The 18,921-nt window shown below is 38.8% G+C and overlaps 1 protein-coding gene across 1 annotated transcript in view; it reads right to left on the bottom strand.

Moving 5' to 3' along the window:
• The window catches only part of CPQ (carboxypeptidase Q), a 166,822-nt gene that overhangs the window by 18,777 nt on the left and 129,124 nt on the right, over nt 1–18,921 (bottom strand). The window contains exon 7 of the mRNA XM_049820501.1: nt 13,946–14,147. Within this exon, the coding sequence (XP_049676458.1) occupies nt 13,946–14,147 (202 nt within the window). The remainder of the gene's footprint in view (nt 1–13,945; nt 14,148–18,921) is intronic.

The raw sequence follows: 18,921 nt of genomic DNA, 5'->3' as shown, positions 1-18,921 counted from the left end.
AGACTGCATCATAATTTACATCTAACACTTTAAATAACACACAGAACATTCCTGCATCTAAAAGGCCACTGACTGTAAAGAGTACCTGGATTATTTAACACTATTTAGACTATATGCAGACTAGCACTACTTAGAACATTAAACCAGATGAACTGGGAAAAACCCCAAAGGTTCAGCCAGCCTGCTACGCCCTCTCTGGTAGCAGCCAACATTGTGAGAAAGAATGGGAGAAACAGGGTCTCCTCCTTCAGTATACCTGTCCAGCCATCAGCAGATTAAGGATTTTCTGAATAGGAACTTGCACTCATATCATTGTGTTGGACAGCCTTTGCTGGACCTTTCTCCCATGCAGTAGTCGATCCTTTTTAAATTTACGTTTGATTCTGGTCTCCAAAACATCTTCTAGTACTGATTACCTCCATTCAATTACCCATTGTCCAGAGAAGTGTGACTTTTTGTCTTAAGTCTGTTTTCTGGTTAGTGCTGATGCTCTGATCCTCTGGTTCGATTATAAAAGGTGAATTGTTATTCTCTCTAATATAATAGAGCACAATCTATAATGTAATATTACAGAGGATAACTATTCATCTTTTCTGTGCTGTTCCTATATGTCTCTCATGTACTTTTCTTTTTTCTTTCCAGAGATGATGATAGGTTTGTTGGTGGCTTCCACCTTAAGTCACGACAGGACAATCTGATAAAACCTGGAACTATCCCCCTTCGTGTCTGCATCAAATTCCAGAGAGTAGCTTGTACAGTATAAAGACTGGTTTGCTTTGATTAAACTAATAATTTGTAACCCATATGACCTTTCTGCAGTAATATATGATGCAAAGCACTGCAGTTTCATGGAATCCTTAAGACAGGCAGACAAGGAAAGGCAGAGCTGGGGAAAGCTGGTTTTTTCATTTTGTAGCAAATGACACAATTCTGCTTTTCTCTTTTCCCAACTCAAATGAAAATAAAAGGCAACCCAAACTTTTCTCACAAAGTGAAATAAAACAGTAAACCCAAATAGCCCAGTCATGCACATTTTCTTGACTTACTACATATGTGAAATAAAAACCTTAAAAAACTAGTTTCTACCATTGCTCTAAATTTTAACTAAATGTTTATTCCTAGTGGAATTCACCATTCTGTTATTTTCCATTCTAATCTCATCAAATAGATCTTGTTTATACAGATCAACATTTCTTTCTTTCCTTAAGACTTAAAGAGCTAATCTACCTACAGAAACTGGTTCTGCAATGCATTCTAACTCTGAAGAAACCCCAAAACATACACCTAGGACCAATGTTTTTAATGTCAGACACAAAAGCACTGTGATCTCCAGATGCTACCAGAACATAGTAAGGTCCAGCACCTCAATCTATGTCCTCACAATGGCTCCCTTTGAACTCACTTTCTGATCCTATAAACAACGTATAAAAGTTCAAAGTTATGTTAATCACTAAGGACCCCAGAAGAGACAAAGAAAATATTGTATATTACAAGGTTGATCCAAACTGGATGGTCAGTGTACTCAGGGAGTAAAACATGGAAGGAGATACAGACTGGGGTGCCACAGGGGTCTGAGGCTATTTGGTATTTTCATTATAGACAAAAACAATGGAGCAAAGTCTTCCGACGCTAAGAGATGACACTAACCAGGGACGTATAGCAGGGACACTGAGAGCATGATGAGAATTTGTTACGTGATCTTCACTAATGAGACACTTGAAAAAAAATCCAGGATGAAGATCAGAAGGGGCAAGTATAAACTACTACACCAAGAAAGGAAAAAATCAACTTCACATAAAAACCTGCTGCAAGATGAAAGAAATAACCATGTCTCTGGGTTCATAATGGAAAGAAAAGACAGCTAAAGCACTTAAATTGCAGCAGGCAAGACTTAGGCTAGATACTAGAAAAACCTCCCTAAGCACTTAGAATAGAACTGGGACATACCAGCTGGTCTATAATGTTTCCATTATAGTAAGTCTTCAAGAACAGCATAAACAAACGTGAAAGAAATGACACAGGCATTGGCGAGACTGTGTTGGAACAGAGGATGTTTAGAGGCTCTCTAGAGACCTTCTTGCCAGCTCTGTGGTTCTTTGAAATCTCATCTGTTTGTATGCATTTCTGAATTAGCTCCTTAACAGACTACAGATCTTCTTTCTCTGGCACTTGACTTGACCCATGGCTACGGCCAAGTTTGGCCTGCAAGGCAGAGGGAAATTCAGGATCACTACTCCAAGTGAACTTTGCATGCAGCATTAAACTAGACATCAAACTTCCAGAGTAACCTTGTTGCATTTTACAAAGGGTCTAGAAACAAGAACTTTACACCAGAAAAATGTCCCACTCCTAAGTGTTCCACATGAACTGCAATGCACTTGTGTGTGGAAAACTGTTCTAAAAGTCTTTCCTCTAGAAGTTAATGGAGTACAAGTCATAAAAAGTCTTGAAAATCACTTCTGTGACTTCACTGGTGCTCAGAGATGAGCAACTGAACACTGATGTTTCTCAGCCTGCTCCCAGCACCTTCCACTGTGCTTTGGTTGTTGTTGTGTGGGTTTGGATTCGGGGAGGGGGGGAAGCAGGCAGGCAATCCAGACAACTCTTGTTTAGGTAGAACCACTTTACTTTAGGATTCTTCACGATAACCTCTGTCATCAGATAATTTTAGTTTTTCTGTATCGTATCTCTAATTTACTTTTGTAAGTTACTTCCAGTAGCTTCCAGCTGGTGATGTGTTTGTATGCTACACATCCCCAAGGGAATTTGGGATAGCTGTAAAATGCCAATACTCTAAACCCACATGTCTCGGCTTGTAAGGATGGAGAATATACCCTTTGAGAAGCCAAGCTGCTCAACTTCTTTCCCCTCCACAATGCCACATTAACGGTTTTCAACTGCTTTCAATTTTAAAACCCATAAACATTTTCTAGCACATGGATGATCCCAACTGACAACAGATGGATAATCAAGACCACTGACAACAAACTTGCTCTCTTCTTAGTAGCAGATGAAGTTGTACATTTTTAGGAGTAATCCACAATCCCCCAGGAGTCTGGAGACCAGAGTCTGAAAATCCCTGCTTTCAGCTATTTCTTTACTTTAGCTTTTTTTAAAAAACAGCAGCAACAACTACAAAAATTCTGCTGTCCCAGAAGGTCATTGCTCAGGTTTAATATAGTTAATAGAACTGAACTGTTTTAAAATCCAGTTTAGCCAGCTAAGCAACAGGAAAAGTGCCCATTTTCTTTGGTGGATTTCCAAGCCTTACATGGTGATTGAGACAGCACTCTGTCAAGGGCCCTGCAAGCTGTGGACAGGCTGGCCCTGATGGGTAATAATTCTTAATAAGGTTTTCTGGCTCTTTGGATGGAGAATTTGAATAAATTGCTGCTCATGTTGAGGTGCATGCTTTGTTCTTGCAGACAGATTTGTTTACATGTCCCCAGAATACATTTGTAGGAAGTTCTTTCCACATACACTGCTATTTCATTTACACGCATCCACAACATTTGATCAGGTAAAGCTGCTCTTGTGCTAAATAAATGCAAGGTCTGATGATTCCACCAGAAGATGGACCAGCTTAATTAGGAAGGTATTGAAGACTCTTTCCTCTTTATTGTACCTTACACATAAAAACAGCTCCTCAGCACACCTCTGGTAACTGTTATCATTAGGGAACCTGAGGAAGCATATATTGTTCACTGATGATGGCAGCTAATGTCAGAGCCAGAACAGTAACCTCTTAACTTCTCTCTTGCATTCCTACACAGCCCACCATCCTTTCCTGAGGATTTGCCACTACAAAATACAAACGTATATTCAGTTTCTTTCACACTTAAGTGTTTTTCTGTGGTCTATTCCATGACTGAATTGACAGGAATTGTTGCATGAAAACACATATAATGTCACTGGAAAGAGAGATATCCAGGAAAAAAATTGGTGCTCAATAAATTCTGCTCTTCTGAAATTCAGTAGCACTGTAGACCAAATCTGTCGAATCATTTTTGAAGACAAACAGTGAGAAAGTTCCCATTCTGAAGTTCATAAATGTTAACAATGTCCTGGAGGGACTGCCACTGAAATAATTTTGAACTTGCTCCTTTAAGGAAGATGTCTCTATAAATGATTCCTGAGCTTTGTATTTGTTCAGCTAGGTCTACTATCAAAAGCATTCTTCAGAAGCCTCAGACATTTACACCTAAAATGTCACCTGCAAATGAAAGCGTGATGTGTTTGCTGCTTAAGGAAGGGACAAGTTTTCTGAGTAATATCTAAAGCTCTGTCACTGAAAAGCTTTCTGATCCTGGATCAAAAACATACTTGGTTCAAACCTCCAATGTGCCCGCACAGCCAGTCAAGATGTTTTTACAGCCCCCTTTCCACATAAAACTTTTAGATTGCTTGGGAAAAAAATGCTGTGGAAGTGCTATATTATTTGCTATATTGGCTATAATGAGTAACAGAAGAATAATAAGAAAGTAATCGCAGTGGTTTAAACTTTAAAGTAACTCTCAGGTCTCTGCCTGGCAGCAGAGTTGGGGGGAAGGGGGAACAGGTACTACTTATGGTATAGGAAGATGAAATTAGGCATTGTTTAAGTAAATGGGGCAAACACAAATAAATGGTATTGGATGGGCTGCACGAGGGAGCCGGCCAATGCCACTGAGAGGTTGCTTTCTATCATCTCGGAAAAGTGGCAATCAGGGAAAGTCCCCAATGACTGAAAAAAGGCAAATGTTATGCACATTTAAAAAAAACCCAAAACAAAAAGCAGCAGGATCCAGAGACCTATAAGCCAGACAAACTAACCTCAGTTCCCAGGAACATTATGGACTGGAGTAGTAGAGTAAAGGTGGGTGGAAAACTCACCAGACCACTGGGCAAAAAGGGTAGCCATCAAGAATTTGAGGGCTGGGTATGATTGGTGTCACCCTCAGGGGTCAATACCAGGCCAGTACCCTTTGCATCTTCAGAAACCACCCAGATGACAGGGATGGCCCACATCTTCATTAAATTTGTGGAAGGAGCAGTTGTGTATGCTGGAAGGCAGAGCTACTGTTCAGAGAGCTCAAATTCAGGAGTGGCCTGACAAGGACCTCAGCAAAGGTCAGCAAAGACAAAACCGAAGTCCTGTACTGGAACAGCACAGCCCACTGGAACAGTACAGGCTGGAGGTGCGGTAGCAGGGTAGCAGCTCTGCAGAACAGGACCTGCAGGACCTGCTGCACAAGAGGCACCAGTGAAACCTCGTGGCAATGAAGGGAACAGATGGGCTACATCAGCAGTAGGGTAGCCAACAGGTCCAAGGAAGTGGTTTTTTCTAAATATTGTTTCTTCTTTTGGGACTCCAGTACAAGAATGGTGTGAGCCATGTGGACAGAGAGGACTCAAACTTTCATAATCACCCTGGCTGGATGATCAGCTTGTTCTCATCATTCTTTATCATTCCAATAGCAATTACATCAGCTGTGTTTTGTTGTAATTTTAAACTTGATTCCAAACCACCAGTGGAAACTCTGAATAGTTGAGGATGTACCAAGCCCTGAAGAATCCTATTAGAAACACTCATCATATGACTTCATATAGGAAACTACTTGGAGAGCTGCAAGCCAGATCTTAATCCTTTTAACCTGCATCCCTCCCATCAAGAGCAGCTTATGCATGGTCTTCTTGGAACGCTACTAAAAGGTTTATTTTTTTATTCAGTTTTCAATACCGATGCCATTACAGTTTGTTTTCCAGGAATGAAATCCACAAATCCACAGACATTTCTGCTGTTGTTTCTAACAGCTATTCTGGATCATTACACATTTGGTGAGAAATCTCCCAACATTTCCAATGTGTCTTATTTTTCATACAGTCAAATTTTAAAGAGGTTAAGAAAAAAAAATAAAATAAAAAAAGGAGAAAATCACATTTAACTTTCACACTTTTCCATTGGCAAACACTTTCCACCTCCAACTTCCTTACAGAACACAAATTAGACACACACACACCCCCACACACCTTTTTTTTCTATTTACTTCATTATTTGCATGAGCTTCAGTGAAGTAGGGGACAGTTCTGGGAATAACGCTTAACTAACTTGTACTTCCAAACTGCATATTAGCATGTTAACACTGAGGTCTCTGTGTTAATGTAGGACACTTGTTATTTTAGGATCAACAAATGGCAAATACTTCCATATGAAAAGAATATTCCCACCCACAGAAACAGAATTCAGCTTTCCTATGCAGCAAACAATAGAGAATTAATATGCCTCTCAGAGACACAGCCAGAAGAAAACCAACCACACCCCAAATCCAAATGAGATTCTCAGTTAGATATTTTCAGTGCTTCTTTTCTGAGACAGAGCATATTCTCTTACGAACAAGGTGAGTGGCAGGAGCAAATTTATTGATGTTTTTTGAAATATTTAGAAATTTTGTGTGCTTACAGAAGGAAACTATTTCTAACAGGGTCTTTTACACCAATCCACCTCATGTAATTTTTAGAAGAGTAAGCATCTAAAAGTAAGGAAAAAATTCAACCTTACTGATATTCATGGAAGGAACAGTGACAAAATAAGAGAAAGAAGTCCACTAACCAAAACGTGCAAGAACCGTTAGAATTTACGATTTTATTTGAAACACCTTAATTTAAGTTTTCATTACTAGATTAATGAGCTTGTTTAATATTTATACATGGTTGAATGCACTGGAACATTTTTACTTCTTCTAGGATTCTAAAAGCCAATCAGAATGTCAGTGTTTCAAACTAATTTGTTGTAATATTCATATAAGATAATTTTAAAGCTGTCTTGCCTAGTTTTTTGAAAGATAAATGTAAATGCTATGTAATATCAGCTGCTTAACCCATGTGCTGTAATTATTAGCTTGTGATCACCAAGAAAACTTTGTCAAATAAACTGCATCACAGATGCTGAAGAAAAGAGAATAAGTAGAAATAAAATAAGAAATTCAAGCTGTTCAGCAATGTTTGATAGAGTTTTGCAAATATTTTTGGTTTCACGGTTCAAATTTCCTCTGGGATTGGCAAGTTAACAATAGTTGTATTTTTTTAATTGTAATCAGGATTACCTAACCATTGTACAAATCAGACAAAAAATCAGACAAAAGCTTTTGACATTCAAAAAGCTAGTGTGTTTGAAATGGGTGAGGCTTAAATGGGGAAGGAGGCATTTAATTATAGAAAATGCATGTAAGATTTACTGGCAGATTCACAGATTTTTTAAGGCCAGCAAGACCCATTACCATATAATCACACCTTCCAAATAACACATGGCAACGAACCTCACCTTGTATCTGCTGCATCAAGCCCATTCCTCCTGATTGAATTACCCTTTACTTTTTGAAGGACAGCCAAGTCTTGTTTTACACATTCAAAACGATGGAGAATTCACCAAGTCTGCAAGGTGCTTCTGTAGCTCTCTAACCTTATTGGAAGAAGGTGTTTGCTTTCTTCCACTTTGAATTTGTTTAGACTCAGATAGACCGAATTGCTAACAGACTGTTTTTTTAAAACAAGGGAGAAAGGCACTGTAATTAGACAAATCACTTCCCAGCCTAAATGTATGCTGTAGTTGAGTCATCACTTAATATAGTTTTGCATAAATGGAGAGAGATTTAAGGTCTCCTGTTTCTTACTGTAAGGTAGGATTTCTAGGCTTTCAAGTCTTCCTGCAGTTCTTTTGTGATCTTGCTCTTACTAAAATGTCACTAATATTGAGTGAAGTAAAACCGCTTAGTACTACCTGCTAGCAATTGCAGCATTCACCCTTGATTGTGTCAACCTTTCTCTTCTTAGTATTTCTATCAGTCTCTAATAAAATACTCTTAAAACATATTACTGAAGAGTGGGAGTTCAGAGTTAAGGTAGACTTCAGCAAGTTCATTCAGAAGTAGTCTTCATTTTTGTCAAAATAAGTGTGAATGAGCACTTTTCAAGTATTTGCTACAATCATGAATTATTTTGCCCCAAAGATGACACATTATTTTTGACTTGACATGACCACCCTGTGCCCTCACATTAGAAATGTACATGCTCTAATGAGAAATATATTAAAGAAGCCCTCTTAAAACTACCAGTAAAATCTGCATTCAGGCACTGTGCCTAATCACCCAACTCCATCCTTCTCTCCCACAGTACTATCCCGGCTGAATATTTGCATGGTCTATGTCTAATCTACGTGAAACAAAACACCTTGCAATTCTGATGCTTCCTGTTAATTATTTGAAGTAGCCCAATACTCCAATATGCCAAAACAAGACTCTAGCCCAAGCAGAACAAAGATGGAAAGAATTCTATGTAAAGTATGGTCAAGCTTGTCTGGTAGTCAAATAGCACAACTAATAAGAAAACATACCATAATTTACAGACTAGTCCTTTCATTAAATGATTAGTCTCAAAGACCTTATTAACTTTATTAAAAGCAGAAAAAGGTCATACAAAAGGCTAATATAACTGAGATGTTATGTTAAACTACAAGCCTTTTGAGGTATCCACCTTCATAAAAAGTTGCAGCATATTAAATTTGTTTAATTACTCTAGAGTAATTTCTAATTTCAAACGCCTTTTTTATGGAACAATGATAAATTAGAGCATAGATGAATTATTTTACAGATTAATACACAGAGTTCTTTCTGCAATCAAGATTTTAAATGGTTCTAATAGCTGTAGCACTTATAGTAGGTTCTTTAAGTGCCAAGCAATTATAATTGTTCTCTTAGCATACTGGTTTAATTTAATACCTCCCAAGTTGCAGAAAATTTGACTTCTGCAAGAACACACTCATTCACCATATTTCCTTTTGGAATGATAAAGTAAGATATTTAAAAGGAGAGGAATGACCTGGAAAAAGCAATACAATATTGCTAATCATCACACAACAGTGCTGGTATATCTCAGACTTACTGAGATAAAGACTTAGACAAGACATAGGTGTACACCATAAGCCCCTTACCATTCATTTCCACAAAAAAATAAATCAGGCCCATACTGGCTGGTCTTGGCGGTGTGCTTCAACACTTGTCCAGAGCAGTGGGAACTCAAGTACAAAAATGTAGCACCTGTGGAGTAACTAAAATTATCTAAGTACTTATAATACTGGTTCTGCAGGTAGTGTTCAGGAGTTTTGTCCAACTTTTTGCTCCATGAGTGAGCAGGAGTCATTTCAATTTGTGTTAGTCACTTGATCAGATAACTGGATCTCTCCACATGATAAACATCTCAGATAATGAATCACTTAAATGCTACGTATTAAAGTGAGGAAGTTAAGTTTAATGTCTATTTTTAAGGAAACATTTTTCTCTTTCCCTCATCCTGTAGGAAGGTCTTTGTCAAGTGCAACATCTCTCACCTGTGCACAATCAAGCCAAAGGCTTTTCAGCATTGGCCTATGAAGTCCTAGAGTATGTAAATCTGATTTTTCCTCTGTTTCTTTGCAGTTTTTATTCTTTTGGCAATAAAAAGAAGCTTAGAAAGTGGATCCAAAGAGTCTGCCCAAGTCTGTGGGCAGTATAAAACAGGTACACTGAGGGGCAGTGCTCCATGCATCACAGTGGAGTATCACCTCCAAACAGTGATGTAGGTGAGAGTGAACACAGGTTACCCGCTTACAATTTGGGAAATAGAGAGTTTATCCAATTCTTCATGTCCAGCTGGTAACCTCAAGTCAGGGCGTTTTCCCATTACACCACTTTCTCAAACATGCCCCTGGCTGACATGGAGCAGAGGAGCAGGCTTGGCTTAAGCACACCAGAGGCTCACACTGGAGTTTGGTGCTACAAGGGATGGTGGGGACTGGGGGATGACGGGGCACCATGCTCTAGAAAAGGGGTGGAACCGAAGGATTTAACCTCTTAGATAATAAGAAAGGAAATCGTGCATGTCAAAGTCTGTTGTCTAAAGCCACAATACATCTTATTTTAGATGAAGCTAATAAAGAAGTACTATGAAGATATAAAAATGAGAGAAATGATATATGATACTACTTGTTTGCCACCTCCAAGAAAATGACTAATAGGTTGGGTTAGCAATGAATTTTTGATTTGAGAAGAAACATTAAAGTTAGATGAACTACTGGTTTATTAGTTTCTGGAAGAATAATTCCTCCTCTTGTGTAATGTAACGAAAAAGCGAGACACTGTCACTGTGGAGACAGAGAGACACAAACAACCATCAAGGTTCAGAGTGACATTGTAAAAAGGAGTTTTACCTTTAGGTCACTAGTTGAATTTTAAATAGAATAGTTGCCACATGTCTTTGGGGAGTTGCTTGATGTCCTGGGTCAGCTCGATCTCAAATACAGCTCAGTTCCTAATAGACGAGTGTTCCCATCGTAAGCGCTGCAGCGACAGATAACCTCCCTGATGGGCCCGGCATCAAGGAGCATCCTTGAACCAGCTCTCATGGGAACACTGTGTCACAACAGCCTTCCCTCTGCAAAAATAGGAGGGCACCTGTTTTCCTCGCCCCTAACACCTAAAGCTAAACTAATGTTCACTGGATACCATAATACAAATATAATCACGTCATTCCCCCTTCTCAGTTTCTGAAAGTTTGCAGGGAAGGCTGATGCAGCCCCGGTCCCATTACCTTAGGAAGTGGTCTAAATCATGCTCAAAGCATCCTTGTGATCATCGGATACCTTGCTTTTTCAACAAAAATACTTGAGCGCTGGTCTAGCAGGGCTTGCTTAATGTTTTTTAACCCTTTCAGACACTGAAGAAGCCTGTTGTAAAAAGCATGCGAAGAAAGCAAACAAATAAACGCAACCAATCCATCTCCCCACCTATATTTGCAAATTCTTGCCAAATTTGATTAGGACTTAGTGTTGGAAAGGAGCACCTTTACATGCCACGATTCAGATGTATCCCTAACTAAAAATAAACACATAACTGACTCCTTAAAAAGAAAGCTGAGGAAGATAATTGCATAATTAATAAAGGAGTAGTCTTAGGACCAATGGTCACCTCAAGCTGTAAAACCACAGTGTAAAATAGGACACCACAAAAACCCCATTTAATTTGATTTATCCTTCATGAAAAAGCAAAACAAATGTTATACAAATATTTTCAGTAGCTGGAAACTGGCTATCACTAGAAAAACACAGCTACAGACATTCCTCATTGCTGGGCTGAACTGTTCTCAAAATAATCCTAATGTAAAGGCCACTGACAGAAATATTTCTAATATTCTGCAGTCACAAACCATTAAACTGCTGTGTTTGGTGCAGATCACCTTGCTTGTGCTTTAGAAGTATTAGTTAAGCTTCAGCCTATGGCTTGAAAAGCACTCTGAATTCTCCTGGCCTCTCTCATCCTAAAATTTCAGAATAGCCACTGCTGTTTTCTTGCAAATACGTTTAAGTAACATTACAAATAACATTTCACTGCATGCCCATTAAAAATAAACATGCTGGAAATAGCAGAGAGTAAGGAGCCAGAGTCACTTCGCCTGTCTCGGAAGCAGCTATGAACAGCTCTGAAAAACACACGTACTGTTGCCCTCTGTGGATCTTTCAGACCAAAAGGAGCAGGAGGAGCAGAATTTTAATAGCATCTAAAAAGGTAGATCCCAGAATCTATTTAACACCAAAAAGAAGAAAAAGTCTATAGAAATTATGTCAGAAACCATGCTTACTGTTCAAGAAGTACACTATATTTTCTCTCACTGTTGCCGAAACAAAGCCACCAAGTGTATTTTCAAGAAAATATTTAAATAAAATTGATGAAGTGTCAACACTTGACTGCTTGTTTAAATTGGACAAAATTATAAAAGCTGTTACAGTGTGTTCAATTTGTTCCAATGTTATTATATACCATAAGGGCTCATTCAAGCAGTGAGAATACTGGAGACAAGGCGTGAAGATTACAAGATGTCTTAGACTTCTCCCTGGTACAGTATGAAACACAATCTAAAGCAGCCGAAATTCTTTTAGTGGAGCTAATTCCTTCCCACTGGGGCTTGATGGGGGAAAAAAAGAATCACTGTTCCTTTATGCTGCAAGAACACTTTGTTATTTGCTTAATGGGAAGTTAAATGAATCAAAGCTTCAGACAGCAGAAAAACCCACCATCAATTAATGTGCCAAATTTTTAATAGGAAAGCAAATCAGATTTATTTAAAAACTGAGGTCTCAGTTCTGGTGTATTTATGTTTTCCCAAGGTTGAGCTTATAGGTTTTGATATTTTTCATAGTTTATGCTTTCTGAGGAATACAGATGACTGTGGGAGAGGGCTCCCGTTTCTGCCCTGCTCGGTGTACTTTACACATGTAGCCCAGGTGACCAATCAAGACGACCGTGGCAATTGTAGCTGTTTATGCTCCAGGTGCACCTCAGCTGATGAAAAGTCGTGTAGAAGAGCTCAATACACGCTGCCATCACAAGCACCATTCACATTATCAACTGAAAACCAGGCATTTGAATGTTAACTTTTTCTCTCTTCTTCCATAATCTGTTGCACTCAGATGGGAAGCACAACGAACGTCCTGAGGACCACCTGTAATGCTCCCAACACCTTACCTAGGAAAAAATTCTGAAACACTTGCATTTTCTAAACACAGGCTGAGTGGTGAGTTCTCATACTCCAGCTACAACACAGACATGTTGGTCTGAAATTCTGGACCAGACATCTTTGCACAGGTGCTTGCAGGCTGTGGAGGACGATGCACGGCTACAGCCTCTCAGCAGTGCTTACGGTCTCTCAACTCAGCACGTGGTCCTAACACTCAGGTAAGATGCACCCGCAGAGACTAGGAACGCGAGTACACACCAATGTCACAGCTGTATGATGTTGCTCCGAACAGGTTGCACCTCACCTGGAAAGCAGCACACCAGCTGAAGATGAATCCCTAGCTGTTTAACAGTATCCATTCATCCATACTTCTTGCCCAGCATAGCTATTTGGCTTTGAAAATTAGACATCCATACATTTATTGAAGCAGTCAACTTTATGGTATCTTTGTACATCCCAGGTGAGTGACAAGTAAAGTGTTCTGACCATAAATAAGAAGCGTATATTCCATGACCCGCTGCATCTTCCACAAGACCAGGTAAAAAACAAGGCAGTTAATAAAATATTAAGAGATTCTAAGCATATAGCATCTACTAGTAAAACTAGCATGAGAAATGCACCAGCCAGCCTACTTCAGTCATAAAACACGGGAGAAAAAGAACCTTAAAATTTTAAAACCAATCATAATTTTTTAAATATCAGTGTTAGGAAACTTTTATTTCTACTATTATTCAAGTGTGGAAATTACCATGGAAATTCACTAAGGCTTCACCCAGGCTGGCCTCTAACTGGGACTCTTGTGCCCTGTAAGCCCCCATGCTAGGGTGGGGCGTCCTGCATGGGGGAGCTGCCAGCGGTGGATCTGTCTCACAGCTTGCAAGCCTCTTTGCCAACAAGCTGCTTCTCACTGGGACCCAGATATAATGCTCCAAAGAAACCCCTAAACCACTTCAGACTTAGAAGAATTTGACCCCTTTAGCACACCTTAATGCCCCATAACCTTTTAAATGTCACATCTCACAAACATTGTTTTTTCAGCATATAAAACAGGGAGAAAAAGCCCTGTATTTCAAAGTCAAAATAATAATAGTAGAAAAATTATTTGTTCTGCATTGGAGAATTCCCCTCTGCCTTAGTTTACTATTTATAAACCACCAGTCTGGGATTAATTATTAAAATCCTTAAAGCCGAAAAGAAGATTTTAGTCATGTTATGCTACGTATAATCTATACCATTATTAAACTGTAGCTCAAATCCACTTTATGTCCTATTTCTCTTGGTCACCTTTTAACATTTCCACATTTACCTAAAGTAAATTTTACTCCTTGAGAGAAAGCATTTCTCACTATTTTCAAAACACCAGACCACCCATCTGATGTGCCACTGCACGGGAGGAGTGATGTCACCTGTAAAGCATGCTCACCGGGCACCCCGTCTCTCATCCAGTAATCGATGTCTGTTCCATCTGCGTTGTCATAAACATCCGTAACATTGATGGGCTGCAGCAGAGTCATGATCTCTTTCACGATGTCCCGAGCTTTAGCATTGCCAGTAAAACCCAGTCCAGATGGCTGGAAGGTGCCCTCATCAGACTCCATGACGATATCGAAATTGGAGATATTTTCCTAAACATGTAAGGAAAGAAGATACTGGTTTATGATTGCTATTTTAACTGGCACCAGATACTGGATTCTAGATGTCAGCGTGAGCATACCATAACAAATTTGTTCAAGAAGCAGAGAAATGCTTCCTGTGATCATGTGTACATAAGCATAAATGTAGGGACCTAATCTTTCTGTATGAAAACACTGAAACAGTTCAAGTTCAGTTCTGAGGCATCAATATCCTGTAGGAGCCACAACATGACTGGCCTGCTGTCCCCAAATATTTGCTTTAAGAATTCTGAAGTGCCACCTAGAAAGGTAAGCCATTACCACCATACTTCAGTTCTCACTTGCAGCTCTCACTTTCTTCTCAGACCTGAAACTCAGAAATTCTGTTGCAGCGGAGAGGGTACGCAGTCTGGTTGCCTTTAAAAGTAGATGCATTCAAAGCTTGCTTAGACTGTGAAGGACATCCCATTTTAAAAAAAAACAACAGCTGCTGCTTCTTCAGAAACACAATATTTTCAATATAGCATGTAGTCAATTCTGACTTTGGTTGGAGTAGTGAAATGCCAAGGTTCCTCCTGACCTGAAGGAATAATGTCTGTTTTAAGGGAAGTTTGTGCTTGCAAGGTAAGTCCTTACAGGAAACGTGAAATTTTAAGATTTTGTGTGCAAATGGTATAATAACATTTGCTCTTTGTGTGCACTTGGAAGTTTCTTTTCAGCTAAAAGAACAAAAATTAGCATCCAGAGCCATTTATTTGCTTCCCATACACTCAGAATGCTCAGTCACAAAGGTTTAATTGGAATAAAATACTTAGGGACTTTACACGAAGGAAGGTCTCAATCTTTTTGTGAGGCATGTAGCTTCTTTTTTGCAAAATAAAACAGTTTATGGCCAGGTCAGGCAGAAAAAAGCTATACTTCAGACTATCTTGAATGTGACTAAGAGAACTTAGTGCAGGTTTTACTCCTCTGCCCAGATCTCATTCCAGAATTTTATGGTTGTCATGGGTTATTACAAGAAAATCGTTACAAGAGATATGTGATAGCGGTGAGTAACAGATCCATGTCATTAACAGCTTACATAAGCCTACAATTCAGTAAAGTATTCTTTCACATTTTTCTGGATATAAAACCAAATATGAACTACAGGTGGCTGTGAATGTGATATTCACATAAGTTTTCAGAAATTCTTTATAGAATTTGCCAAGAACTGCATTTTACATTCTGCTTTCCCAAAACTTTTCTCTTTTGAGTGAAACAAGTTCTGACATAGCAAACATATTCATTTCTAACTGAGAAATACATCCAGTGGTTAAAAAAATTAATAAAAAATCTTTGCATATGATGAAGTAACTGTAAATGTTATAGTACCTTAAAATAACCGGTCTACCTATCCACCCATGCAACTACTGGAAATCAAGGTGGAAATACCCAACATTGTCACCAAATTGGCAATCGCTATTTTTATACAAGGAAAAAAATCTTCGGTTTATAAAAGATTAAATGTAAAGAATTAGGATACATGTGGTGTCTAGGCCTATCAAATGCAGTATCACAGGTCATGAGCCTCAACATGAGATTGTGATTCACAGACCCTCTGAACACAGTGGGAGAGAAGCAGGCCAAGAAAAGCACACTGCATGCTAAAAGGGACCAATGATGCTCCAAAGTCACAGGTACAACAGAAAGAATCTCTCAAAATGTAAATCTTCTTTATATCACAAGCCCAAGGAGCAAGTCTTAGGGAAGACAATACACACTTCAGTGTGCTGGTTAATTGCCAACAAAAGCTAACTTAATTATAGTGAGCTCTGTATAAATACGATGATAGAAATCATTCAGAACGGACTCTTTGGCTGAGTCTTCAAAGCAGGACTTCTGCTCATTTTTAGAGAAGCTGCAATGAGTAGGAGCAATAAGGCAAGTGGAAGGGACTATTCAGGGCAGCGAGGTGAGGAGAAGAGCGAGCATGGGAACAGTGCAGACACGGAGAAGAAATCTCACCTACCACTCCAAAGAACAGAATTCCTAAGTTCCAAAACTTCATAAACCACTAGTATAGCAGCATTACTGCAGTCTTCAGTTGTGTTTTTTCATATAAAAGTTTGCATGTGTTTTTAATATGAAACTGAGAAAACAAACCACCCACAATACATTACACCATATCCTTGCTCTGTAAGAAAGCTGTTCAGTTCTCAGAACGTGCTGGCGTGGCATGAAAACAGGACACCCTGGGGAGAGAAACTAGACTCGTTGGAGGACAAAAAAGAAACAGGTCACAACTACTTGAAGTACTATGTGTCCCTGAGAAAGTTTTTTTCCCTATTTTGTCCACTAGAAGATAGGCTTAATTACAAAACTATTCACTGTGGAGTTCAAAAGTTGCAATCTTAAAAAAAAGGGGGTTAGTTTGGTTTCACCATACACACTTTTCTACACATATATTGGTGCTTCTACTTATACAGAAAGAAATATGTGCTGGGAAAAATGCTATAGGGAAGATGCTCCGTTGTCCTTTGCCCTCTGTGGTGCAGGGGTAACTGCCACTTAGCAAAGCAGGGTGAGACTGTACATTGCTCACTTGACTAATTTAAGGGAACAGCATAAGAAAGCGGCAAGATTTTATAAAATAACTGCAGGCTCGGCTGTTTCCTTCATTTTTGCTCATAGGGAAGGTAACATTTAAATAAGCATTTTAAACTCAGTACGCAATTTTTTTAGAAAGTAATCCCATTTGCTGCATCTTGATACTGTGCCACTTCTCTTCGCATATACCAGAAAATTAAATTTTCTTGGGTGTAACCTGCTGCCTAATTCTCTGAACATCAAAATAGACTTTTATCCTTTATCTTCCCATGACTTGGTCACAGAAGAGGTCACCTCTCTTTAACTTACCATGTTTAGCTCTTCAACTGATTTTTAAATGAAACATAGGCATGATCCTTGCCAATACTTCTCCTATTTTAAATTTCTTTATTTTAATTCCTTTTATTTCTGTTTTCTCTATAAACAATCTATTTTTATCTCTGCTAAGCAGAACTTTAAAAAAAGTGCTTCTCATCTCTAAGGCAAAGTCTTGAAAAAATGTAATTACAGTCAAATCTTTTCAATTAAGAAAACAAACCCTTGTCATATGCATGACTGGTACTTCTATTGGTAGGAAATGTGTCCCATCTAGCATAGACACTGGCAATCCCAAGCAGGTATAACTTACAGGTATCTACTTATTCAGTCAAAATCCCAATTCTTAATTTTCACCAAATGTTAAACTAGACTCCAACGTCTCATGACTAATCTACCAAGTCACTGATGGCAATTCCTCTTACCCAGCTAAAGCAGTGAGATACCTGAAAGGATAAGGGAGGGAACAGCTGTCCTAAAAGCCTTTAGTAATTTGGGGCTATTTAAAATAGAGTTATTACTTGTCCAATAGCTCACTTACTGATTTGCTTTTTCATTCCACTGAGAAAAATCACCACCTTACAGGGGAAATACTGAAGTCTGTAATGGCAAAGCACTGTCTTTGACTAATGGTTAATTTGTTCCAGTAATAAGGGACATCAGTTAATCCGACAGTGCATTTTCAGCTTTCTGTTATTGATTTACACTTAACTTTAGGAAACAGCAACACTTGTATTCTTGTATTCCAGTATTTGACTCAGAGCAGTTGGGATCCAAGTATAGCATGGTGACAACTGTGTTGCAGAACTTACGGTGAAATGACGGTCATCCCACTTGAAGTACTAAAAGTGTGTTTAAATCAAAGCCCAGCTTTGTTAGGCTGGCAACTAAGACTACAGATACCACAAGAGAAAACACTGGAAAACACCTAAGTGCATGTGACAGCTGGAAAAGAAAGAAACAAAATAAATAATACCCTCTAAGTATTTAATAATATATAAACATGGTGTAGTATAATTTTGAGTTGCTGTTTAGGATCAAGATTATTTAATGAAGCAAACCAGCATAAACGGAAGCCAGAGAAAAAACACCAGAACAGCTGTTAGGAAGCAGAGATGTGCCAGCATCAAGGCATAATAACCCAGCAACAAGTGTGATCATACCACTCACACTCTTTTTGAATGAAGACAGGGAAAAATCAGCAACACTGAGTTATAAATTTCTGTAAATTACCCCATCATTATATGGGAGAAAGCTGCTGTAAAGCTGAAGATTGGCACAATTTTTGATAGATGACAAGGTATGAATAAGGCTCATACTTTTGTTAAAAGATGAAATATTTTTCTGCCGCATTTTGTGGGAAAGCAATCTGTAAAAAAGTCCACAGATTTTATGGCTTGTTCTCTATCAGAGTTACGGAGTTCTGACCTCCAAGAAGCCAAGGACAAAAGTCCTAGTAACTTCAACAGCCCTGGAGCAGGATTTGGTCATGTACCTATTAGCATTTCACTTACTAAAAACATACTACTAGCATGCCTTGCCTTGTACAATACCACTACTGTTTCCTCTGCAACCCCTTGCCAGCACTCACAGAGATGACCATTCAGTATTGTAAGTTCTCTGGGATGATAGAAAAGAAAAAGCAGACAGCTCTGAAGACAGCAGCAGGCTAAGTAAGGTATGCATCAGATTACTTGAAGCCTTGTCTTGGGAGGTTTTTCCTTTGACAGAGAGGCATATCAAAAAGAAGCACTCTCCTTGGAAAACATTCCATAACTTAAGCCCTTTTACTGCTCAAATACAAGGGTATCAAAACACTGTCTATGATTCTGAATGACTGTCCCACCACTGTCCTTTTTTTGAAAGGTTTTAGGTTTTCATTTGA

This window comes from Accipiter gentilis, chromosome 2 (genome assembly GCF_929443795.1).
Source record: "Accipiter gentilis chromosome 2, bAccGen1.1, whole genome shotgun sequence".
Taxonomy (NCBI): domain Eukaryota; kingdom Metazoa; phylum Chordata; class Aves; order Accipitriformes; family Accipitridae; genus Astur; species Astur gentilis.
Note: the sequence above shows the minus strand (reverse complement) of the source record. Positions and strands in the feature narration are given on the sequence as shown.